This window comes from Ranitomeya imitator, chromosome 5, assembly GCF_032444005.1.
Source record: "Ranitomeya imitator isolate aRanImi1 chromosome 5, aRanImi1.pri, whole genome shotgun sequence".
Taxonomy (NCBI): Eukaryota; Metazoa; Chordata; class Amphibia; order Anura; family Dendrobatidae; genus Ranitomeya; species Ranitomeya imitator.
In genome coordinates this window covers 481,041,954-481,069,426 of record NC_091286.1, presented here as the reverse complement: position 1 = coordinate 481,069,426, position 27,473 = coordinate 481,041,954, and the positions used below count along the sequence as shown (strand labels likewise).

At 42.1% G+C, this 27,473-nt stretch overlaps 1 protein-coding gene across 1 annotated transcript in view; it reads right to left on the bottom strand.

The window, feature by feature from the left end:
- Window positions 1–27,069, bottom strand: part of WDR49 (WD repeat domain 49) — a 279,492-nt gene extending 252,423 nt beyond the window's left edge. The window contains exons 1-5 of the mRNA XM_069727387.1: window positions 26,749–27,069; window positions 22,787–23,227; window positions 15,939–16,115; window positions 12,677–12,851; window positions 8,816–8,983 (exon numbers count right to left, since the gene is read on the bottom strand). Coding sequence (XP_069583488.1) covers window positions 8,816–8,983; window positions 12,677–12,851; window positions 15,939–16,115; window positions 22,787–23,227; window positions 26,749–26,901 — 1,114 coding nt within the window. The 5' untranslated portion in view covers window positions 26,902–27,069. The remainder of the gene's footprint in view (window positions 1–8,815; window positions 8,984–12,676; window positions 12,852–15,938; window positions 16,116–22,786; window positions 23,228–26,748) is intronic.
- Window positions 27,070–27,473: the final 404 nt, after the last annotated feature.

The following is a 27,473-nucleotide window of genomic DNA, read 5'->3' as shown; positions in this document are numbered from 1 at the left end:
CAAGAAATTAATAATGCCGGTCAGCAGTGATCAAACTGTGATTAACAAATGGAAAATAAGGGGTTCTGTAAAAACAAAACCATGGTCAGGTAGACCAACAAAAATGTCGTCCAAAACTGCCAAGAAAATTGTTTGGGATGCAAAGAAAAACCCACAAATAACATCAGCTGAAATACTGGACTCTCTGAAAACTAGCTGTGTGGCTGTTTCAAGATGCACAATAAGGAGGCAGTTCGAGAAAAATGGGCTGCATGGTCAAGTCGCCAGGAGAAAGCTATTACTGCTCAAATGCCACAAAGTATCTTGCCTATAATAAGCAAAACAGCACAGAGACAAGCTTCATAACTTTTGGAACAAGGTAATTTGGAGTGATGAGATGAAAAATTTAACTTTTTGGCCACAACCATAAATGTTACATTTGGAGAGAGGTCAACAAGGCCTATGATGAAATGTACACCATTCCTACTGTAAAGCCTGAAAGTAGATCGCTGATGTTTTGGGGATATGTGAACTACAAAGGCACAGGAAACTTGGTCAAAGTTGAAGGAAAGATGAATGCAGCATGTTATCAGCAAATACTGGAGGCAAATTTGCAGTCATCAGCCCGGAAGTGGCGCATGGGAAGTACTTGGATGTTCCAACATGACAACGATCCAAAACACAATGTCAAGTCGACCAGTCATTGGCTACAGCAGAACAAATTGAAGGTTCTGGAGTGGCCATCTCATTCTCCTGATCTCAATATCATTGAGCCACTCTGGGGAGATCTCAAGCCCAGGAATTTACAAGAACTGGAGGATTTTTTGCCAAAAAGATAGGGCAGCTTTACCATTTGAGAAAATAAAGAACCTCATCCACAACTATAACAAAAGACTTCAAGCTGTCATTGATGTTAGAGGGGGCAATACATGGTATTAAGAAATGGGGTATGTGAACTTTTGATCAGGGTCATTTGGATGTTTTGGGTTGCCATTATGATTTAAAAAGAGAAAACACAATAGTTTGACAATAAATGGCTTCACCCAACCACTAACCATGAGTGGAGAAAAAGTTTTGGTGTTATTCGTATTCTCTAAAAAAAAAAGGCCCAGAAAGCAAAAATTCTCCTGGGGTATGTAAACTTTTGAGCACAACTCTATTTGCCAATGGACTGCACAGGACTAATCCCTGTTTACAGATTGCATTCTGTCACTCTCCCTGCTCCTTTGACTCTCTCTTCCTCCCTAGGCTAAATGTAGATTGTATGTGATACAAATGATTAGATGGCTCAGCTTCAGCATCAGTATCAACACTACAGGTCTCGGATTCGTTAAACTGTGCACATAGGCCCAGACAAGCACTCTTTCTCTCCAATACGAAGTGTCACAGAGCAGTGCAATGGCATCAGAATGCCGAGTCGAGCAGCATTTATGTTTTTATAATCCCTGATAATGCCAGCCAATCACAGTAATGCCACAACCAAGATGGCTACGGTATTACAATAACTCACAGGCAATCCCTGTATGCTTACTGACTTCTTAACAGGTGCCAAAGATGCAGGGCTTTGAGTTTCACATTGAGCATCGCCTATTTCTCGCATAGTAATGAGCACATCCAAGCACTGTGATAATCGAGTATCATCTAGCACGTTCGCTTATCCTTACTGATAACCAACTCTTCTCTGCCATGCCTGATGATGTCACACCCTTAACTCTGCTGTGTCAAGTATCCTGATTACTAATTTGTGTCAGCCATTCTTGATGCGGTTCACATTCAAAGCACTGCTGTTCCTGTGTCTAACCATTCTCCTACAACAAGGTAGCAGGATGCCTACATATATATTCTGTTCGCACATTTGGCTCTGCTGCATCTAGTACTTCGAGATTCACTGAACCAATTGCCCTCCTACATATTCAGCTCTACTGGTCCTTGCTGTTCCACATGCTGTTCAGCAAGTCCAGTTCCGTTGATTCAAAGCCTTCAATTCATGCGGCTCACCCAGACCTATGGCTTAGGGATTTGATCTCACCATGTCAGCCCATAACAGGTGGGTTTAACACACATTCACAAGTGTCCCCATTTTTATTTTGTAGTGTAGTAAAGTGTATCTCCAATTATTAACTACTGTACTTTGTAATACAACTCCTGACTACAATTTCTTAATATTACAGCTCAACAAATGAATCAGCTTCACCAGCCTCAGATTTTGAACAATGTGGAACATTGGAGATAGATATGCTGCTGTACAGAACATGGAACAGCACGGAGCATTGGAGCTGAATATGCTGTACAGCACGTGGAACAGCATGGAACATTGGAGCTAAATATGCTGTACAGCACGTGAAACAGCATGGAACATTGGAGCTAAATATGCTGTACAGCACGTGGAACAGCATGGAACATTGGAGCTGAATATGCTGTACAGCACGTGGAACAGCATGGAACATGGAGTTAAATATGCAGTACAGCACGTGGAACAGCATGGAACATTGGAGCTAGATATGCTGCACAGCACATGGATCAGCATGGAACATTGGAGCTAGATATGCTGTACAGAACATGGATCAGCATGGAGCATTGGAGCTGAATATGCTGAACAGCACGTGGAACAGCATGGAACATTGGAGCTGAATATGCTGTACAGCACATGGAACAGCATGGAACATTGGAGCTGGATATGCTGTACAGCACATGGAACATCATGGAACTTTGGAGCTGAATATGCTGTACAGCACGTGGAACAGCATGGACCATTGGAGCTGGATATGCTGTACAGCACATGGAACAGCATGGAACTTTGGAGCTGAATATGCTGTACAGCACGTGGAACAGCATGGACCATTGGAGCTAGATATGCTGTACAGCACATGGAACAGCATGGAACATTGGAGTTAGATATGCTGTACAGCACGTGGATCAGCATGGAACATTGGAGCTGAATATGCTGTACAGCATGTGGAACAGCATGGAACATTGGAGCTGAATATGCTGTACAGCACGTGGAACAGCATGGATCATTGGAGCTGAATATGCTGTACAGCATGTGGAACAGCATGGAACATTGGAGCTGAATATGCTGTACAGCACATGGAACAGCATGGAACATTGGAGATGGATATGCTGTACAGCACGTGGAACAGCATGGAACATTGGAGCTGAATATGCTGTACAGCATGTGGAACATCATGGAACATTGGAGCTGAATATGCTGTACAGCACATGGAACAGCATGGAGCATTGGAGCTGAATATGCTGTACAGCACATGGAACAGCATGGAGCATTGGAGCTCAATATGCTGTACAGCACATGGAACAGCATGGAACATTGGAGCTGGATATGCTGTACAGCACATGGAACATCATGGAACTTTGGAGCTGAATATGCTGTACAGCACGTGGAACAGCATGGACCATTGGAGCTGGATATGCTGTACAGCACATGGAACAGCATGGAACTTTGGAGCTGAATATGCTGTACAGCACGTGGAACAGCATGGAACATTGGAGCTAGATATGCTGTACAGCACATGGAACAGCATGGAACATTGGAGTTAGATATGCTGTACAGCACGTGGATCAGCATGGAACATTGGAGCTGAATATGCTGTACAGCATGTGGAACAGCATGGAACATTGGAGCTGAATATGCTGTACAGCACGTGGAACAGCATGGAACATTGGAGCTGAATATGCTGTACAGCATGTGGAACAGCATGGAACATTGGAGCTGAATATGCTGTACAGCATGTGGAACAGCATGGAACATTGGAGCTGAATATGCTGTACAGCACGTGGAACAGCATGGAACATTGGAGCTGAATATGCTGTACAGCACGTGGAACAGCATGGAACATTGGAGCTGAATATGCTGTACAGCACATGGAACAGCATGGACCATTGGAGCTAGATATGCAGTACAGCACGTGGATCAGCATGGAGCATTGGTGCTGAATATGCTGTACAGCACATGGAACAGCATGGAACATTGGAGCTGGATATGCTGTACAGCACGTGGAAAAGCATGAAACATTGGAGCTGGATGTGCAGACAGGTAACTTGGTGCCGCAGAGCCAGTGCATGTAGTCAGGTACCTTGGCAGTGCCGATTGTGCAGAGAGTACATTGACCAGTAGAGCTCTGTTGGCAGATAGGCACTTTGGTATAGCAGACCCGAGTGTGTGAAGATCACCTTGGAGCAGTAAAGCAGTGCTTTCAGACAATCATATTGTTATAGCGGAGCCGAATATGCGTAGAGCAAACTTGGAACAATAGAGCCGGCCTTAAGGGTATGTGCACACGTTCAGGTTTTTTCGCGTTTTTTTTCACGATAAAAACGCATTACAAACTGCAGACATATGCATCCTATCATTTAGAATGCATTCTGCAACTTTTGTGCACATGATGCGTTTTTTTCTGCAAAAAAAATGCATTGCAGTAAAAAAAGCAGCATGTTCATTAATTTTGCAGATTTTCTGCGTTTTTCCCACTATTCTATGCATTTGGGAAAAAACGCACCAAAAACACGTCAAAAACGTGAAAAAAATGCGAAAAAATGTCCAGTTTTTGTCAGGAAATTTCTGCTAGAAAATCCTGACGTGTGCACATACCCTTAGGGTATGTGCACACGTCAGGATTTCTTGCAGAAATTTCCTGAAGAAAACCGGAAATTTTCTGCAAGAAATCCGCATTTTTTTTTGCGTTTTTTTTGCGGTTTTCTTAGCATTTTGCAAGCGTAATTAGCTTGCAGAATGCTAAAGTTTTCCAAGCGATCTGTAGCATCGCTTGGAAAACTGACTGACAGGTTGGTCACACTTGTCAAACAGTGTTTGAGAAGTGTGATCAACTTTTTACTATAGATGCTGCCTAAGCAGCATCAATAGTAAAGGATATCATGGTAAAAATAATAAAAAAAATTTAAAAAATGGTTATACTCACCCTGTGCAGACAGCCGATGTCCTCAGCGGCGTCCGTTCCTATAGATGGTGTGCGCAGGACCTTCGATGACGTGAGCGGTCACATGAGCGGTCGCGCGACCAATCACAGGACCGCGACGTCATCGCAGGTCCTTCACACAGAGCATCTATAGGAACGGAACCGGCAGCGTGCACCGCTGAGAGGCGGGAAGACATCGAGGGTGAGTATATCACTATTATTTATTTTAATTCTTTTTTTTTTTACCAATTATATGGTGCCCAGTCCGTGGAGGAAAGTCTCCTTTCCTCCACCCTGGGTACCAACCGCACATAATCTGCTTACTTCCCGCATGGTGTGCACAGCCCCATGCGGAAAGTAAGCAGATCAATGCACTCCTAGGTGTGCGGAGTCACCGCAATTCCGCAAATTTAATGAACATGTTGCTTCTTTTCCCGCGATGCGATTTTTTCGCGGAAAAAAATGCAACACTTGCACAAAAAATGCGGAATACATTGTAAATAATAGGAGGCATATGTAAGTGTTTTTTTTTCGTGTTTTTATCACGTTTTTATAGCGAAAAAACGCGAAAAATACTGTACGTGTGCACATGGCCTAAAAGGCCAAAAGAGAATGATAACATCAGAGGTGTGCCCTGGGTTATCAAAGTAATTTGTCGTACACAAAAACAGAGGGAGATGGCTGCTGGAAAGAAAGATGTAAAGGCAGACATGGGAGCCAGGACAGGTGAGTAACAACAGATATATTTTAATTAAAGAAAAAGGCCAAAAGCCATCCGACTTTATAGAGCAGTAAACTACTTAATGTGGAAATGGTCATGGCGGCCTATCTTCCAGCTATGAATACTGAGATGGGAATTTATCAAGGAGACAAATTCCTCCAAATATAGCACTGAAGCCTCAAGTAATACTGACTTTAAAACCCCCTCATGACAAATCGCCTCCTAATTGTATGGACACTTGCACATGCTTTAAACTATAGTTTGCTGCATACAATCATATAAAGTAAGTTTTAATTAAAGTGAACCCGTCAGCAAGTTTTTAGACCCTAAACTAATATTATCTAGATAAAGTACGGTATGTGAAATATTGATTGTGTAATACCTTTTGTATTATAAGACTATTTCTCCATTTTCTAGAAATTCATTATCGAATATTTATGCAAATGAGTTTGCAAGTGGAGGGGGCCTGTCTGCACTTTCTTCTCTGGCCTCTCTCCCTCTTTTTCCACCTGCCGCCGACCTCCTGTCAGTGATTGACAGGATAATTTTCTTTGTGATCTGCTCTGCTTCCCAAGATCTCATGCAGGTGTAAGGGTCATGGCCCAGGACCGTAGTCATGGCTGAGGACACCTGGGCTTCAGTGTCCTGGCCTCCCCACACAGAAACAAATTCTCCATTTGTCAGCTCCCTTTTCTGCTGTGGGAGATCCTCTCCAGATGAGCCAGGAGAAACTGAGACACTGTCCAAATCAACTTCAACAATAACAATAATCTCTGGAATATAAAGCCACTGAAAGAGAGTACTGCCCTTCTGTTCTGCCTTCTGCCTTTGCACCACATCCTTACTGTACATGCTCACTGCTTCCATGGGGTCCCTTGACCGTTTCGCACCAGTTCTAAGGGTGTCTGCCCAAACAATGAGCTGCCACATTCTGAGTCTTCAAACTGTTCTAACGCGCTTATTATCTGTACTGTAGCTGTTAATGGCTGAGGTTCACTTCTCTTCACGTTGAGTAGCTGCTGTAACGTCCTTGGCCTGTAGCCCGTGTGGACGGTTCGGGCGTCTTAATACTATCACTAGCTTACCAAGCAGCAGCCCCTTCTACCATTAACTGTATACTTACTTTATGTTCTACTTAGGAACTGTGTGCACTAAAAATGTCCCCCATCTAGTAGCCAAAAGGTGCACTGCCCTTTCCATAATACAAGTGTGAATACATTATACTTTACTAAAACACATAATGCGTATTTAAAAGATACGGTAATACACTAAGCGTGTAACAGTACCATGATAAGTAGGCGGTAGTACATGCAACCACATTGCAATACCATTATATAATAACATATATACAGCATAATAGAACAGACAGTATCAGGACCTGTTAAGGAGGAAAAGCAAAAATTGAACATAATCCTTCATCCCCGTACACAGGCGCTGTCATTCCCAGGTTCAAATAACATTACGAGAGCCAGACCATCTATCAGCACATGCACCACTCCCGGGACTACGGTGACTGAGTGAGATTAGGCAGATCACAGAGAAAAGTGATCTCTCTGTCGCTGACAAGAGGCCAGCAGTAGACGGAAAAAGAGGGACAGAGGCTGGAGAGCTGTAGGCGCAGGCTAAGCCCCCCACTTGCAAGCTCAATTACATAAACCCATGCCGATGGATTTCTAGTAAATGGAAACATGGACTGATATTACATAATCAAAATTTCAGAAACTTGACATACATGACATTAGTTTAGGGTATACAAACTTAAAGCGACCTTTTCATTGTATTTTTAAATTTCTTTTGCACCCTTCCGTTACACAGTTATGCCCAGCAAATAGTGCAAATGTTCCCTGTAGCCACTGTGGGCGTATACCACAGAACTTCTCTGTGGGTGTGCCTCTTCTCTAATGAAGAAAAAAGCTGGAAAAAAGCTAACTTCCACAGAGAAGTTTTGCAGCATACAGCCAGTTGGTTAAAGGGAAAATTTGCACCATTATTACCCAGGGGGCATAACTTTGCAGCACGGGGGCACAAAAAAAAAAAGAAAAACTGTTCTAGAATCAGTAGAGCAGCACCAATGAGTGGAGGCCCTCAGTTTAAATTAAGAAATCCAGTGACATATCTTCTTTAGATGGATGCAAATCACCATCCATGTCATTTTCTAGATTCTCAGCAGCTAACTGATAAATTTGTGTATAAATGTGGGCAGTGGATGTGGATGGTGATTCTCTAAGCATCAGGTCCGGGTGTGAATATAGATCCCTGGTATTGATGGAACAAGAAGGGAGGCACATAGGCAGTGAGGACTTGGCACACACAGGAATCTCAACAGCAGCATGATGGATAAAGTGGAACCCAATGGGCATGAATGCAAGGACAAGCACAAATAGCACAGATGGGGGAGCACAGAGATGATGTCATTGATCCACGGCAGGCAAATTTAAAATCTGACGTGGAGCACAACAGAGGGCAACAGACCCAAGGAAAAGAAGCAGAGCCTGGTATACCCTGGACATGTGTTGCATCCATGCAGGGTCTTTATAACAACCTTGTTTGTGACAGAAATCAGAAGAAGACTTGTCATCTATATTTCTCAGGTTTAAGGCTTGCAACTTTAAGTAATGCAAATTGTCTCTTCAGAGAGGAAGAGGACTAGAACTCTAGTGCCACCTATTGGAAGTAGCAATCCTAACAGTCAATGTCGACTCTTTAACGAGCCTTGTCACATGACTTAGGATAATAGCCAAACCAGAATCTCAATTTGCAGACACTGTGTTTCAGGGTACTGCCCCTCATCAGTGCAAAGAGATCTGGTTTGGCTGATTGAGAGGCGTCTGACCGGGATCCAAGAAGTATCTTTTCTCCTTGTGGAGAGTGACATGATAAGCATGTCGAGGTGAGGAGACTTAAAGACTCCTCACCTCGACATGCTTATCATGTCACTCTCCACAAGGAAAAACGATACTTCTTGGAACTTCAAGTAATGTATCACATAAAAGGCCTTGTGTAAATGCTTCCTCACAAAAGAAACAAATGACCCCATGTCGATCCCAGGTTTTTCTGTGGGAAATCTAACAATTGGAACGAAAGGTACTTTCTGTAGAAAGACAAACATACAATAAATGGTCTCCATAATTCAGCCATAAAAAAGAACTACAGCCATATTCAGTCTTTCAGAGCCTGTACATACCAATTATATTTAGTCCAGAGTCATAGTCGAAGCCATTAATTCCTTTAGTGATGTTCAGAGAGGTTGTCTTCAGATGGGTTTTGCCTTTTTCTCTCCAGGCCAGTATCACTGTGTTATTGTCGCTTGTAGTACACGACAGAAATGCCTCTAAATGAGAACTGTAAGTAACTGAGGGCGAAGACAGAAATATGCTCATTAGTTTAGCACAGGATGCTATTTGAAGTTTTATCAAACGTTGAGGGAATGAAAAATGTCAAGCGAATCCAAAAATGATCTTTATTATTTTGAAGGTTTGGATGTGTCGGCCGAGTGCTACAGTTACGTTAAGGTCAATTAAAAAGCTGTTATATTTTTAATCAAACCTTTCCTACAGAACCAAAACAGTTAGTAAGACTATCCGTAGGAAGGCACTGCGGCGTTCTGTGGACTTCATTATACCATAATGCAAGGAACAGGCCTTTTCTAAGTGCGCTGGAAATAGGAGAATCAATCAGAAGGGTTTAGGTCAAAACAGACAGGAGATTTCAGGTACAGCTCTCTGAGCAATTAGATTACAATATTTCTGCAATGATAACAGAGAAGAATTGTCAGATTCGAAGGAGAATAATGTTACTTGAAGCAATTGAAGCAAATCCAAAGCCTATCCTTAACAGATATCCAGTAACCTTCCTGCAGCTAAATGTGATGTGATATTGTTCACCTACAGGAGTAAAATATTGGAACATTAAAATTGCTGGAGGAATTTAAGCATTAAATCTTAGTTTTATTAAATTGCCTATTGCTTCTTGAAAAGTTCAATGCGGCTGTAGAAAACCTCAGCCTACCTGCTACATAAACCGTGCATCATTCTGTGGATGCGTCAGCCCTGGATTAGTTCTGAAGTCATTAGATGTAAAGTCTAGTATGTGTACAATACTGTATCTCTACATTGTCTGTGTGGACTGCAAAAGGCAATCTATGGCTACATGGAAATCATCAGCAAGCTGCTATTGATGGATCTTTTACTAGTGTCCGCTTAGCACTATGAGTATTTACTGTCTAACTAGAATTGGGCTCTGGATTCTTATTCATTTTCTCATTTATTCTTTAAATACTATAGAATAAGAATAAACAGTATATTCTATTGTTTCTGTCTACAGTGGCATGTAAAAGTTTGGGCACCCCTGGGTAAAATTACTTTTATTGTGAACAGTTAAACAAGTTGAAGATGAAATGATCTCTAAAAGCGCTAAAGTTAAAAATGACTCATTTCCTTTGTACTTTAGGCAAAAAATATATTTTTTTTTCATCTTTTACATTTTAAAAAATAAAATAGGCCTATGGAAAAGTTTTGGCACCATGCCTAGTTAGTACTGTTTCACAGCTTGTAAACGCTTTTTGTAGTTTCAATTCTTGTTTGAGAAACTTTCATTCATTCTTCATTGGAAAATTCTTCCAGTTCTGTGAGATTCCAGGGACGTCTTGCATGCACTGCTTTTTGAGGTTTCTATAATCATTGGGGCGAAAAAGTTCTATTTTAATCTCACCGATTCATGGGACTTGTTTCCAAAATGCATCAGGCTTGTTAAAATGTTCTTCTGCATACTTCTGATGCTGAATTTTATGGTGAGGACGCAGAAGAGGTTTTCTTCTGATGACTCTTCCATGAAGGCCATATTTGTGCAGGTGTCTCTAAACAGTAGAACAATGTACCACAAGTCTAGAGTCTGCTAAATCTTTCTGAAGGCCTTTTGCAGTCATGCTGGGTTCTGATTTGCCTCTCTAGCAATCCTACAAGCAGTTGTCACCTAAATTTTGCTTAGTCTTTCCAGACCATATTTTGACCTCCACTGTTCCTGTTGACTGCCATTTCTTAATTACATTTCAAACTGAAGAAAGGGCAACTTGGAAATAAAACACTTTGCTACTTTCTTATAGCCTTTCCTGCTTTGTGGACCTCCACCATTTTTATTTTCAGAGTGCTAGGCAGCTGCTTAGAAGAACCCATGGCTGCTATTTTGTGGCGCAAGGTAAGAGGAGACTGGATTTTTATAAAGCTGGGAAATTTGCATCATCTGGCCTTTGTTAACAATGATAGTGAACAAGCTATAACCTTAATAGGCTAAGTAAGGTCTGATACCTTGGCCAAAGTTATCTGAGCAAAAAAACGTATTAACTAAATACCCTGTATTTTTTTTCGTTTTTTGACTAGCACTTGCTTATTTACTGTGACTTTTTTACAACAGAGTATTTTTGACCTCGCTGTGCGCTTTTGTGTCTTCAAGTTTCTTGGTGGTGTGAACAGGTTTCTACAGACTTGTTCACAGTGCAAGTAGCCCATATGTTTTTAGTTCTATAATTGTTCTCTTGTTTCTACAAGACTGGGGAGTCCACCACTCCTCTGTGGGCCATTTGCATTGAAGCTGTTCCATCCTGCATGTCCACATGGATATTTTCTCTCTGAACCCTGCTTACACAGGTACTATACAGATGATCAGGTTTTTAAATACATCAGATAGGGATTATATACATTAGATAGGACTGCTCCATTTTGGGTATACCTTGACGATTGGTGGAGCAGCTTAATACACATTTTTTTGCAAAAAAAGTATTAACTAAATACCCTGTATTTTTTCATTTTTTGACTAGCACTTGCTTATTTACTGTGACTTTTTTACAACAGAGTATTTTTGACCTCGCTGTGCGCTTTTGTGTCTTTTGGATTTTTATAAAGCTGGGAAATTTGCATCATCTGGCCTTTCTTAACAATGATGGTGAACAAGCTATAACCTTAATAGGCTAAGAAATGTCTGATACCTTGGCCAAAGTTATCTGAGCACACAAATCTCCAAGGTTATCCAACCTTTTGCAACAGCCCATTTACCTTTTTGTAGTTTTTAAAATGAAAAAGATTATATATAGAGTACAGAACAAAAGTTTGGACACACCTTCTCATGTAAAGATTTTTCTGTATTTTCATGACTATGAAAGTTGTACATTCCCACTGAAGGCATCAAAACTATGAATTAACACATGTGGAATTATATACTTAACAAAAAAGTGTGAAACAACCGAAATTATGTCTTATATTCTAGGTTCTTCAAAGTAGCCACCTTTTGCTTTGATGACTGCTTTGCACAATCTTGGCATTCTCTTGATGAGCTTCAAGAGGTAGTCTCCGGGAATGGTTTTCAATTCACAGGTGTGCCCTGTCAGGTTTAATAAGGGGGATTTCTTGCCTCATAAATGGGGTTGGGACCATCAGTTGTGTTGTAGATTGTAAGCTCTCATGAACAGGGTCGTCTTATTTCGCTTTAATTATTGTATTGTTACCGTTGTTACTTATGACTTTTGTGTTTGAAACTGTTAAACTGTAAAGCGCTGCGGAATATGTTGGCCCTATATAAATAAAAATTATTATTATTTGCATACAGGGAGGATTTGTGCCATTTCTTAAAAAGAGAGCAAAAAAATGCCACTTTAAATGACTTGCTATAAAGCAGGCACGCTGTAGGAGGCGCCATATGTGGGCACACAGAGTGTTTACAGCCAGAAGGCAGACGTAAAGACTCCATGTGTTTTTGTAAATCCTCCGCGTACATGACGGCTCATCATTACTTAGCAATCAGCAAGAATAGGAAAATTTCCATAGAAATGGATGTAACATTGTACACTTGATCTACACTATTTATTTCTGTCAGTATTGGTTAAGAATGGACATTTAATTCTGCAAAGTATTTACCGTACTTGGAATACAACCACTTTCCTTGTGTTGGAGGCTAATGAGATCGTCTCATCCCTTTAAAGAGAAGCAACATGACCACTGTCTTGTCTAATTAGTTGATTTCTAAAAATGCTCATACAAATGAGTTGGCCCATCACCTTGTCGCACCCAGTCGTTGTCATGAAGTTCGTGTTTTGCAACAGAGCAGCATCTATGGAATCCACCAACCAATTCTTTCCATGTAATGTACAGAGTAGTCTGTTGATCCTCTGTAGAATTAGCCGGACGCTCAAACAAGGATATCATGGCTGCCGTGAAACAGATAGCCTGGACCTGTGGAGATAAGACTCACGTTACCACTCTACCAAACAATTAATTCTAATTGGCACATGGCTGACATCAGGGCGAGTCCTGGTGTGGCAGAAATGCCAATATGCACTGCAAATGGCAAAATACACATCAAAATCCACAGTGAAAACATGCAGATTTTGATGCGGATTTGCATCATAATACGTGACAGAAATAATCCTAAACCTCTGGATTTATCCTCATCCCCCAAACATTAGAAGTCTGTTGAACGATCGTTCGGCTGACAGATATTTTTCCCGAGCCCCCCCATACACAGGAAGGTTCGGCTTGGCCAATCGCACAAGTGTTCTCTGTGAGACTCTGTCAGACTCCGCTGTTATCGGCTTACCTCCCAAAGAATAATAGGACCAGTTCTGGGAAGTCATACGTGCCGCATCTTTCTTTCCCCTGATATTTGTCGGGGAAGAGTTGAGAAGTCTCCATACATATTAGGCTGCCTCAACGCGATCGGCGTATTCAGCTGACTGCAGTCTAATGTGTACTGGGGCTTTTACAGCAGAAATGTGCAGCAGAAATGCATAATGACAAGTCCCATTAAATATTCAATGGGAAGCTATATGCCATAAAATTACATGAAACTTTTTATTGATACAATATTCAAAGATTAAACATAAAGCCAGTTAGTATGGGGACAGCAATATGCAAAAAAAAACAGCCAAAAAAAGGTACACAAATTACAGGTGATGCATCACCTTTAAGCATGGAGCTGTTATTAGAATTAAAGTGAAGATTAAAGATTTATTAATTTGTGGAGCAATGAAGCATCCAAAAATCTTTTGATATATCATACATAGTAAAGTAGTCAAAATATAACAAGCCCCATAACAGTGTTTGCAATATCCTGATACAGTCCTGGCCAAAAGTATTGACACCCCTGCAATTCTGTCAGATAATACTCAGTTTCTTCCTGAAAATGATTGCAAACACAAATTCTTTGGTATTATTATCTTCATTTAATTTGTCTTAAATGAAAAAACACAAAAGAGAATGAAGCAAAAAGCAAAACATTGATCATTTCACACAAAACTCCAAAAATGGGCCAGACAAAAGTATTGGCACCCTCAGCCTAATACTTGGTTGCACAACCTTTAGCCAAAATAACTGCGACCAACCGCTTCCGGTAACCATCAATGAGTTTCTTACAATGCTCTGCTGGAATTTTAGACCATTCTTCTTTGGCAAACTGCTCCAGGTCCCTGATATTTGAAGGGTGCCTTCTCCAAACTGCCATTTTTAGATCTCTCCACAGGTGATCTATGGGATTCAGGTCTGGACTCATTGCTGGCCACCCTAGAAGTCTCCAGTGCTTTCTCTCAAACCATTTTCTAGTGCTTTTTGAAGTGTGTTTTGGGTCATTGTCCTGCTGGAAGACCATGACCTCTGAGAGAGACCCAGCTTTCTCACACTGGGCCCTACATTGTGCTGCAACATTTGTTGGTAATCTTCAGACTTCATAATGCCATGCACACGGTCAAGCAGTCCAGTACCAGATGCAGCAAAGCAACCCCAAAACATCAGGGATCCTCCACCATGTTTCACTGTAGGGACCGTGTTCTTTTCTTTGAATGCCTCTTTTTTCTCTTGTAAACTCTATGTTGATGCCTTTGCCCAAAAAGCTCTACTTTTGTCTCATCTGACCAGAGTACATTCTTCCAAAATGTTTCAGGCTTTTTCAGGTAAGTTTTGGCAAAATCCAGCCTGGCTTTTTTTATGTCTCGGGGTAAAAAGTGGGGTCTTCCAGGGTCTCCTACCATAGAGTTCCTTTTCATTCAGATGCCGACGGATAGTTCGGGTTGACACTGTTGTACCCTCGGACTGCAGGGCAGCTTGAACTTGTTTGGATGTTAGTCGAGGTTCTTTATCCAACATCCGCACAATCTTGCGTTGAAATCTCTTGTCAATTTTTCTTTTCCGTCCACATCTAGGGAGGTTAACCACAGTGCCATGGGCTTTAAACTTCTTGATGACACTGCGCACGGTAGACACAGGAACATTCAGGTCTTTGGAGATGGACTTGTAGCCTTGAGATTGCTCATGATTCCTCACAATTTGGTTTCTCAAGTCCTCAGACAGTTCTTTGATCTTCTTTCTTTTCTCCATGCTCAATGTGGTACACACAAGGACACAGGACAGAGGTTGAGTCAACTTTAATCCATGTCAACTGGCTGCAAGTGTGATTTAGTTATTGCCAACACCTGTTAGGTGCCACAGGTAAGTTACAGGTGCTGTTAATTACACAAATTAGAGAAGCATCACATGATTTTTCGAACAGTGCCAATACTTTTGTCCACCCCCTTTTTTATGTTTGGTGTGGAATTATATCCAATTTGGCTTTAGGACAATTGTTTTTGTGTGTTTTTCATTTAAGACAAATTAAATGAAGATAATAATAACAAAGAATTTGTGTTTGCAATCATTTTCAGGAAGAAACTGAGTATTATCTGACAGAATTGCAGGGGTGTCAATACTTTTGGCCATGACTGTATGTATATTCCATTGTCAATCCATATAATAGTAACTGCCTCCACGTGATTTTGCCACAAAAGAAGTATGAAAAGTTTTCAATTAGTGCCTAATTATGATGTGTGCAGCAAAAAAAATCCATAAGAAGGGGCCATGATAGTAAGGAACAGGGATAGGAAACCTTAAGAATGAAAGTAAAGATAATAAGTTTCGTGTAATTTTTATGGCATATAGCTTCCGGTCTATTTTTTTGATTTATGCAATGTTTGGAAGTGCCATGGATCTGGGCATGGTATATACTCTTTGAGGTTTTAAATATTCAATGGGGCTAATCCTTGGCTTTTTGTACGGAATAAGTAGCAGGCTGGTTATTGCATCGGAGGATCATTTTCAATGGTGCAGGCAAAGATGTTTGCAGAAATATTCCTGCGGTGTTTGTTTGGGGCTGCAGTAACCCAATCTACATGCAGGGAATGCAGATTATTATCATAGAATATGAATCTGTAGAATCTGCACCAAAAGTATTGTTTAATCTGACATGTGTGAACAGGCACTTAAGCAGACTAGGGAATCTATTGTTTGCTATACCTGCCCACGGACATCTCCAAATGTAAGAATGGCATCATTGCCGTCATCTGGGTTGTGCCAGTAATCCATACTTATTGGGGTCGCAGGTAATCCCTGCAGTTTATACTGGCAAAACAAGTCCTGCTTAGAACTGAGATCGTAGAAACATATTTCCTTACTGGTGAAAGCAACTGCAATCTGTGGAGAGAAACACAATAAAAGGTGAAACTTTTCACAAGTATTGAGATAAATGTATTAGTGTGAGAATTGTCTAGCATGCGAAAAACTGTCTAATGTGCCATCATGCAAAAAGGTTCATATCACCCTAAACAAAGTTTCATTATATCTTGTACAGGGAGTCTGAGCTCTACTTTTCCAATAGCTACAAATCTCTTAGGGTACCGTCACACTATACGATTTACCTACGATCACGACCAGCGATATGACCTGGCCGTGATCGTAGTTAAATCGTAGTGTGGTCGCTGGGGAGCTGTCACACAGACAGCTCTCCAGCGACCAACGATGCCGAGGTCCCTGGGTAACCAGGGTAAACATCGGGTAACTAAGCGCAGGACCGCGCTTAGTTACCCGATGTTTACCCTGGTTACAAGCGTTAAACTAAAAAAAAACAAACAGCACATACTTACATTCTGGTGTCCGTCAGGTCCCTTGCAGTCTGGTTCCCGCACTCAGTGACTGCCGGCCGTAAAGTGAAAGTGAAAGCACAGCCGCTGTGCTCTGCTTTCACTTTACGGCCGGCAGTCACAGTGCGGGAAGCAGACGGCAAGGAACCTGACGGACACCAGAATGTAAGTATGTGCTGTTTGTTTTTTTTTAGTTTAACGCTTGTAACCAGGGTAAACATCGGGTAACTAAGCGCGGTCCTGCGCTTAGTTACCCGATGTTTACCCTGGTTACAAGCGAACGCATCGCTGGATCGCATCGCTAGATCGCTAGATTGGTGTCACACACACCGATCTAGCGATGACAGCGGGAGATCCAGCGATGAAAGAAAGTTCTAAACGATCTGCTACGACGTACGATTCTCAGCAGGATCCCTGATCGCTGCTGTGTGTCAGACACAGCGATATCGTAACGATATCGCTGGAACGTCATGAATCGTACCGTCGTAGCGATCGAAATGTTATAGTGTGACGGTACCCTTACACTCCTTAACACAGCTCTAGAGTTAAAGGGGTTGTTGCATCTTCTGAAGCAGGAGATTGCCGCGCCCCAGGCTTCTAGTTTCCTGCTTGCAAGGTGTTAGGAGGTGGTGTACTGACAGTTCCCACCAGCAGCATCGCTGTGTCTCTGGCCTGAACTGTGAGCGCTCAGATACAGCAGGATACGAGGAGCACAAGGTCAGCTTCAGAGCAGTGTTTACAAGCTCTACTGGAAAGAGCTTGTAAGCTCTTCACATGTTCAGCCACTAGCTGCTAGACTGCAGTGGTGGCTGGTAACTTAGGAAATGAGCAGTAAACATTAACATCCAGGCTAGAGAAGAAACAAGGTTTTTAAAGGGAACCTGTCACCTGAATTTGGCGGGACTGGTTTTGGGTCATATGGGCGGAGTTTTCGGGTGTTTGATTCACTATGGAGGACAGAGAATGAACTTCAATCCAATATTACAGCCAGCATGCAGCCAGCGGGTAAGGAAAGGGTGAATTAAACACCGCCCATATGACCCAAAATCAGTCCCGCCAAATTCAGGTGACAGGTTCCCTTTAATAACAAGTAGATTGCAGAGTTATTGTTTTTTTCATCCCTTAGCAATTTTACCAATTCGAGATGATGAGAAAGACCCTTTATTGCACCACTTTGTAGTTTTTTTTAATTTGACCGCAGTAGTGGTTTCACTAATCCATGTTCCCTGCCTCTAGTAATATACTTACCAGCTGCCGTATTTTGCTCTTCCTGGCACCGCTCCTGTTCCGACATCTTGTGACTGCAAGTCAGAGGTAAATGTCACAATCTCTCAATGTAAGTGTTACAGGATTGCTCCTATCTAGCTCTCCTACATGCTCCTACATTGAGTAGTGACTTCCGGCTCGCCCATGAAAACTGGAGTGGTCACAACCTGCAGGAGACGACCAGCGCAACACGGGGAATCGAAGGAGACAGTGTTTGGTAAGTATATTGCTAGGGGCAGGGAACATTCATTAGTGATACCACTTTGGTGGTGAAATAAAAAAACAAAAGTGCTGGCACTGGAATGGTGCTTCAAATAATAACGTTCTCTCTGCTTGCAGCCACCACTATTTCGAACTTGCATTTATGGTTCAGTATGTGCATCTCCTTGGCTCTGATTCATCAAAGCATTTAGGCCAGAATTCTGGAGTAAATTGCTCTGAAAAGACACAAATGTTTTGCACAATATTGAGTTGTGCAAAAATTTTACAACTTTTGACTTTTTCACTGCAGTTTCACCCAGCTCTGCCAAAATGGGCAAAGCTACGGTGGAGTAGTGGCCTGGTGCCACAGCTTGTCTAGCTCATGATGAGTTGTGGCAGGGGCGGACATATCATTGATGCAAAATGTGCAGGTGAACATAGGCCCAAGAGGTAAGGGGGCTCATTTCCACTTCCAAAGTAGGTGGACTTATGCATTTTGATGCCCTATTGGATTGCAAAGGGCCCATGTATTGCTCTTGCACAGGGGCCCTTTTCTGTCTGTGTCTGCCAGTGAGTTGTGGTGTACATAACGACAGAAATATTACAATACTACATATTCCAATGAATCAGGAATGTCTGGATCCATTGCACCCTCACCCATTAAGATCAGAGAGAACTTCACCAGTTTTTAACCTATTAAGTAAATTAGGTCACTTGCATTTTTATTTTCATTTAGTTCTTGAGTGCGTTTTTTACGAGCATTTTTAATCACATTTTTGACACTGCGTGGTTTGTCATGTTATAAATACAGCTGCTTTGTTCTGCATACTTCTTAGTGTTTGGCTTTAAGAAAACGTTATCTATATATATAAGAGGCATCGTGATTACTCGCTAATCCTGCCCCTGCACAGAAGCTCCGCTTCCCACCATACAATCCCACCCCATCACATCACCACTCCTAATCCCTCCCCCCACCCCATTACCACACAATCCTGCCCCCCACCCCATTACCACACATAATCCTGCCCCCACCACATCACCACACATAACCCTGCCCCCCACCACATCACCACACATAATCCCGCCCCCCACCACATCACCACACATAATCCCACCCCCCACCAAATCACCACACATAATCCCACCCCCCACTCCTTTACCACACACAATCCCACCCCCCACCCCATTACCACACACAATCCCGCCCCCACCCCATTACCACACATAATCCTGCCCCCCACCACATTACCACACACAATCCTGCCCCCCACCCCATTACCACACATAATCCCGCCCCCACCACATCACTACACATAACCCTGCCCCCCACCACATCACCACACATAATCCCGCCCCCCACCACATCACCACACATAATCCCACCCCCCACCAAATCACCACACATAATCCCACCCCCCACCCCTTTACCACACACAATCCCACCCCCCACCCCATTACCACACACAATCCCACCCCCCACCCCATTACCACACACAATCCCGCCCCCACCCCATTACCACACATAATCCTGCCCCCCACCACATTACCATACACAATACTGCCCCCACCCCATTACCACACACAATCCCGCCCCCCAGCCCATTACCACACACAATCCTGCCCCACCGCATCACCACACATAATCCCGCCCCCACCCAATTACCACACACAATCCCGCCCACCCACCCCATTACCACACACAATCCCGCCCACCCACCCCATTACCACACACAATCCCGCCCACCCACCCCATTACCACACACAATCCCGCCCACCCACCCCATTACCACACACAATCCCGCCTCCCACCCCATTACCACACACAATCCCGCCCCCCCACCCCATTACCACACACAATCCCGCCCCCCCACCCCATTACCACACACAATCCCGCCCCCCCACCCCATTACCACACACAATCCCGCCCCCCACCACATTACACACACAATCCCACCCCCCACCACATCACCACACATAATACCGCCCCCCCACCACATCACCACACATAATCCCGCCCCCCACCCCATTACCACACATAATTCCGCCCCCCACCCCATTACCACACACAATCCTGCCCCCCACCCCATTACCACACACAATACTGCCCCCCACCCCATTACCACACACAATCCCGCCCCCACCACATTACACACACAATCCCGCCCCCCACCACATCACCACACATAATCCTGCCCCCACCACATCACCACACATAATCCCGCCCCTCAACACATCACCACACATAATCCCACCCCCCACCACACATAATCCCGCCCCCCACCCCATTACCACACATAATCCCACAACACTCTCACTAATCCCGCCCCCTGCACAGTAGCTCCGCCCGCACCATATCACAACACATAATCCCACCCCCCACCACATCACCACATAATCCCACCCCCAACATATCACCACACATAATTCACCCCCCACCCCATCACCACACACAATCCCGCCCCCCACCCCATCACCATGCATAATCCTACCCCCACCCATCATCACACATAATCTCGCCCCCCCACCCATCATCACAGATAATCCCGCCCCCCCAACACATCGCCACACATAATCCCGCCCCCCAACACATCGCCACACATAATCCCGCCCCCCAACACATCACCACACACAATCCTGCCCCCCACCACATCACCATGCATAATCCCGCCCCCACCACATTACCACAGATAATCCAGCCCCCCACCACATTACCACAAAATACCGCCTCCCACCACATTACCACACATAATCCCACCCCCACCACATCCCCACACATAATCCCGCCCCCCACCGCATTATCACACATAATCCCGCCCCCCACCAAATTACCACACATAATCCCGTCCCCACACATTAAATTGTACCTGGTAGAAGTCAAGGAAAGATCTTTGAAAATGATGAAAATGACTATACATTGAATTGTGTTTACAGAGAAATTTTAATTTAATTTATGTTTCGTTATGAAATTTGTTTAGATGCTGAAATGAATAAAAAACGCACATCTTACTGAATCCAGTTTGTTTTTTATTTTACACTGTGAATAAAATGTATTATGTATTATTAGTATTATTCAGATTTTTAATGATTATTATTGTTATTAACTTCATTTTAAGTTAATTTACCACCTGCGTAAGCGCTATTGAATGTCGTCATTATTTACTTTAGTTTAATCACCAGCAGCGTTAATTAGATAGCAATGAGCGTGCTGAGCGTTAGCTGGCTGGAAACAGCTAGTATAGTTATATGAGGATTGCATGTGTTTTTAATATGTTTCTGCAGTGGAAACGTACTAAAACTACCTGTGCATTGTTTTCCTGCTGATTTTCCACTTCCAATGCAAGTCTATAAGAAATCTGCACATACAACTCAGTATACCCGCAAAAGTGATTGACATGTTGTGCATTTGAAACACGCACCGCAGATCAGTTTACTCTAAGTAAAAAAAAATACAGTGGGCAGGAGATTTCTATAAATCCCACCCACTTTGCCACTTTCCCTGCGCCCACTAAGACGTTGCTTTTTTAATGCAGCAAAAATGCGCAGTGTAAAAAACGCACCAATGGGCACACATCTGTACAGGAAGCAATGAAAGGTCCAACAGCATCCTTGCATCAGCAAACTTTGACGATAATGTTAATAAGACAATGTTACCATATTTAAGATTTACCTTTTCTTTGTATCTACTAGTTATCCATACTACGATATAAAGTCAATAAATTATAGCAACTTTTTAACAACACCCTTCACTGGCTGACATTCACAGAACCCAAGGGGGGACCACATATAGTAAAAATAATTCCTAACAGAGTATTGTGAAATCGGGGTTATTTTTTGTTTTTCCTTTAAAAAGCTATTTGGCTCTTACCACTCTTTTTGGAATATTTTAAGCCCAGAAGAAAAGTTAATCTGTAGTTGATCAACATTTAGTAATAAAATAAGGAGGATCTGTTAGGCTGAGCCTAAATGGTGTAGGTGGTCACGAATTTGAAACCAACCATGACCAATGCCAGCACAATATTGCTTCAAAATCATGTAGCCATTGGGCAAAGTTTCGACCACATTTGTCTGCCGAGCCGTCTGGCCTCACCCTGAATATTATGGGTAAAGGAACCCCAGGACTCGCAATGTTTTTCAAACTCCTATAGCATTGCATGAAGTTGCAGAGCACATGCCTGATCGTGGCTCCATATACACACCTCCTCGCCTCACCACAGATGCACTGGAGAAAAGAAATAGTCAATTCATTCTGATGATCATTGGGCCCTACCGATCTAACATTTATCATCTATCCCCACAAGAGGTATAAATCACGATTGTAGGAAACAGGTCTGTAGTATAGTGAGTTGGATGATTTATGTGACTTGATGCGGCATTAGGATTTAGAACACAAGTGCATTTTCCAATTCTTATACAACTGAACTAATGAACTGTAGGGACAGGTCACTAGCTGCACCTCGTTTACTCCAATTTTAGCTCTTTCAGAATGAATTGAAACTAATAATATAATTACTGTCTTATTTTTTATTTAGATTTATGCTTTTCATTACTTAGAGACATTGCTCATTTATTTAGCCTGTCTACGTAGAATGGCAATTACATTTTTGTTGATCCTGTTCCCATACCTAAGCTGTGCCAGCACAAGGCGCTCGCTTCACTTTGTGCACAGTCTGTCACAAAAAAACGAATAAAGCTCACGATGTAACCCTCCGCCCTTGGCTTATTGATATATGCATTACTTATATTTACATCCATATTTACCTTGTTTACATTGGCCAGAAACACCAAGCCGGTTGCCCATAAATCTTTCAGCTTGACGGTATCTGTGCAGATCCGCAGGCTTCTTTGTAGTTTTAAATTTTCTCCCCAGACTCCCAGTAATCCATCTTTGCTCAAAGTAACGTAGCGGCAAGAACCTTTCAAATAAACTACTTTTTGGATGTTTTCCTTGTGAATTAATGGAAGGCTGCGAATATCCTTCCACTGGGGAATTACTGATGATTTCACTCGTTCATCTTTCTCGTAAAGCTCAAGCAGCATGAAGGATGTTAATTTGTCCCAATCAATGAAACCTTCACGACTCACATCTATCTTATCAAATAAATCCCCGTATTCTTCTTTTACTCCACGCCTCACAGCTGCATATGTTCTCTCCATGAATTCCTCTTTGCTTAGACATTCTGGTGGGCTTAGCTCTGGGGACTGAAGAAGACGGACACAACAACATTTCCAGAAACTGACAAAGGACAAGGTTACGTGATAGTACAATGCTGTGTCAATGTGATAAGATAATAATTGTCATTTCTGTTTGTGTTATTAGAGGTCATCGAACTCCATCACCAACTATTTTTTTCTTAAAGTTGGACTATCAATGTTAAAATGAGAATATTGATTCTGCCATCAATAAGTGAACAACAGATCATCAATGTAGGAAGTTCAAAGTTAGCAACTCTATCTACCTACTTACTACGAGTGCGAAGAGCAGGAGCCATCTTTTTCACTTTTCAATATGTGTTAAATAAAGAAATGTAATTCAAAGGTGTTGTCCATCTTTATTTTTTGCCACATTCATTGTTCTGTAAATATACCAAATTCAGTTGTACTTTGCCATTTCAGAATTGACTGTTTGTTGCTGTTCTCCAGTCTTTGCTGGTATAGCTGCAGCAGTGGCATCACAATGACATCACATGGCCACTGAAGCCAATCCCTGGAATCAGCAGTGATGCCAATGAAGATGGCACCAGATACATCTTTTTATAGCTACAGTATAATGGATTATTTAACAGTCACTGATGCTTAGGGTTTCCCACAAACAAAGTTTATATTAATCAACAGATCTTGGAATAATATTTAGATCCACAATTGGATGTGTTTAAAAAAATGTTCCTGTGCATGATCAGACCATGCTCCTGCACGGACAGACACAGCCATGACACAGTACACAGAAGGGGCACATTTATAAGATTATCTCAGCCCAGGAACATTTTTTTAAACGCATCCTGTAGTGAAATATGCATAGGTATCCAGTAGTAATTTAACATCTGTCCTGAGACTGGAGGTCTCACAGGGTTCCCAGCATATGTTGTCCTGAAAGGGCAGTCTGCTTTCTCCAATCTCATCAGGGGGCCTTGCTGGGAACCAGGAAGGGAAAACGTTTCACACCTTAGGCTCTTTTGAAGAGAGATTCCTGACACTATCTATCTGTGGGAAACTTTACACAAAGAATTTCAGAGAAAATAATATACTCATTGGTGGAGTGGCCATTGCCCAGTGAAAAAACAAGCAATTATAATATCAACCTGAGAGGCTGGTCTAGAAATCTGACCTCCAGTGTGATTCTATAAATTAGGCCTGTATACATAGAATCATGTTCACAGATTGAGGAACAGCCAAGCTGATGTGCTCCATTCCATATTCATCCCCCCTCAGGAAGCAGAAAGCAGACTACTGAGTAAGCTATTTCTGTAAGTTTTTCTCCTGTTTATTTTTATAACTGTTTTGCATATTTGTATGTCTTTTTATTACCATATTGTTATACTTTTTTATTGTAAGCACTATATCTTTTTGTATTAAAGCATAAAACTTTAACAAGGTAAACCTTGTATGTTCTACAGAATCCATAGCCTTAAACTGTGTGAGCCTTATGATTGGCAGACAGTAGTAGTATTTCCAGGACTCATCACCTGTGTGTTCGGTGAGTAGTGGCAACGTGTATGAGCGGGTGTGTGGCCTGGGTCGGTGTGTGATTTATGCTCCCATTACAGCATAGGACAGAGGTTGAATGCTGGACTGAGAGAGGGGATATAGATTAACCTTTGGGCGCAACTCCATGTCGCGTGCTGAGAGTGGGTACGTGACACATCCAATTCTGGAATTAATTTTTTTTTAAGATCTATTAATTAAAATGAACTTTGTTCATGGGCAATTCCTTAATTACTGCCAGATTAGGGAATTCAGATTTCATAGAACCACTAGTTAAGTCAGAGTGATGGTTGGTTTTATTATGTTTTATGATGTGATAGCTCTCCGCTGCGTTTGCTCTGCTGTCTCTTAAATGCTCTGTGTATTTGTCACCGTGCACAGGGTGTTTTTAATGATCTATTATACCTACACATTAGCATATGTAATTGTAATAGCTTTGCGATTGGTTGTTGTTTATTTAAATACTGCCTCTTTGTCACCACTAATAAATTGCCCACCTGATGAAGACGGTGTTATCCGTTGAAACGTGTTGTGGTTCAAATACAACCTGGTGTTTGAGTCTTCTTTCTGCGCTCCTGAGACCGATCTTCATTTTCCCTGCCATTCAATGCTGGCGTCACTGTCCCCAGTTTCAGACGCATAAGTAATCAACAGGAAGTGAACGGCAGTTGACTTTCTCTTAATTACTTATATGTCCGAAGGCAGGGACAGTGACACCAGCATTGATTGGGCACCGGGCTCATGTGACATAACAACCTGACGTCAACCCTGGGAACATGAGTGTCGATACCGCTGGAACGGTGTTGGCACAGGAGGTGAGTATAAGTGTTTTTATTATAATGGGGGCAATCTTTTCAGAATGAGAATAGGTTGCCCTCGTAGTGGACAACCCCTTTAGCACACTGAAGCCATCCAGGTATTATTCAGAGCACTAAACGTTAAGTGAAAAAGGCTTGAAAAAGGCTCAGTGTGAGCCGAAACATCACTATGCCATGTGGGTCTGAATAAAATCCACATTTTTTCACCTAAAGTCGATGGAGTGCTGCCTTTCTCTTTTTTTCACTTTATCTGGATTGGGGCAAGTATTGGATGCTTTGCTGTGGAGGCTTGTGCACCCACTTATTGGATATGCGCTGTTCCATTTTTTCTTATATTTACCTTATCTTATATATTTTCTTAAAAGTCATTTCAATTTTATTGCATTTTACAGCATATCTGTACATTAATCAATATTTCACAGGATCCTTTTTTTAACCCATTATCTACCAATGTCCTTTTTTTGGAACGCCTAATCTTTTGCTTCTAGCAAATAAGATTATATAATTTTTATAATTATGTCCAATTTTTTGTGTTGTGTTTTCAAAATAGAAAATCATGTCATTGTCATTTTTAATTGAATATTGGGACGCCCTTTTCTGAAAAATCCGTAAAATTAAAATTTCTAATTTGGGTTAATCAGAAATGTAATCTTCTGATCAGGAAACGTATCAGACATTCTTATATATTGAGGCCGTTGATGATCAAATGCTTAGCTTTTAGTGGAAAACATGAGCCGGCCACACAATAGTAATTTCTTGGGTCTTCAGTGATAGATTTAGACCATCTATCTCTTCTAACTAAGTACAGATGCCTGTCAAAATCTCAGCCTGGCATTTTGAATATTTTCTATTGCTCTTCAGGTTTTGGTATTATTTAACTAACTTCCTTAAAGAACAACAGACTGACCCCAATACCTCCTCAGTCCAGGATCTACCTAAATTTTGTATTGCAATATAGAGCAGTAATGTCAATAAAGAAAATCCAAAAACTTGACTGATAATGGCAAGTCATTCACTTTTCCACTTACCGATATGGCTAGTGTATGACCAGCAGTATATGCCTGCTTTAACTAACCATGTTCTAGCTCTTTAGCACTCATGGGTAGACCACTAGAGCAACTAATTTCAATTTGAAAAGTTCATGACATGTGAAAACTTTTAGAAACTCAGCCGCAATGAAATAACATGAGCACATTAACTTACCTTAAACAGATTTTGAATTTCGGTAAAATCCTTTATGCTAAGTCTGTTTTCAATTGATTCCCCTAGATATCTGTCACCTTCTGAACTTTCTTCACTTGGCACAGCATGAGAGCTGGGCTGTCTTTCAATAACAGGAGGGTTTTGGCTGTTCATATTTTTTAGCTAATTAAATCCTTTGTGTTTTAGCATTAAAGTCCAGCATTCCAAGTAGCGGGCACAAATACAAGCAAAGTATGGTAATTGCTAAAAAGTCATATTAGTAAGAAAATTCGGAGAAATCATGTTTGACAGTTGCCTTCAGTCCCTCAGCGTCCAGGGAGTGAGAGGTAACAATGATGGCTGTGCAGGAATGCCTTTGTCTTCACTTCCAGGCCTCCTGCAACTTAGCAACTCTACACAAAGCTGAACAACACAATGCCCGTAAGTGCATAAACACACGCAGGGCTGAAAAACTCTGCTCCATGCACTCATCTTATAGTAAAACCATATTTAATGTACCACTCCAGCTCTTGTTTTATTGCAGCACTGGAGTGATACTATCTAAGTTCCCTGCCCCTAATATTATTCCTTTCAGCTGCCCGCGTCTTCTTCTTTTATCTCTGCCCCTATGGGTCCGTCTCCAGTAGTTTGTGACCTGCCGGGACGCTCCAGTGTTTGCTTGGCCAACATGAGGTCAAAAGTCAGTGTAAATTTATGAGAGCCAGAATGAGGTCAGAATGAGGTTC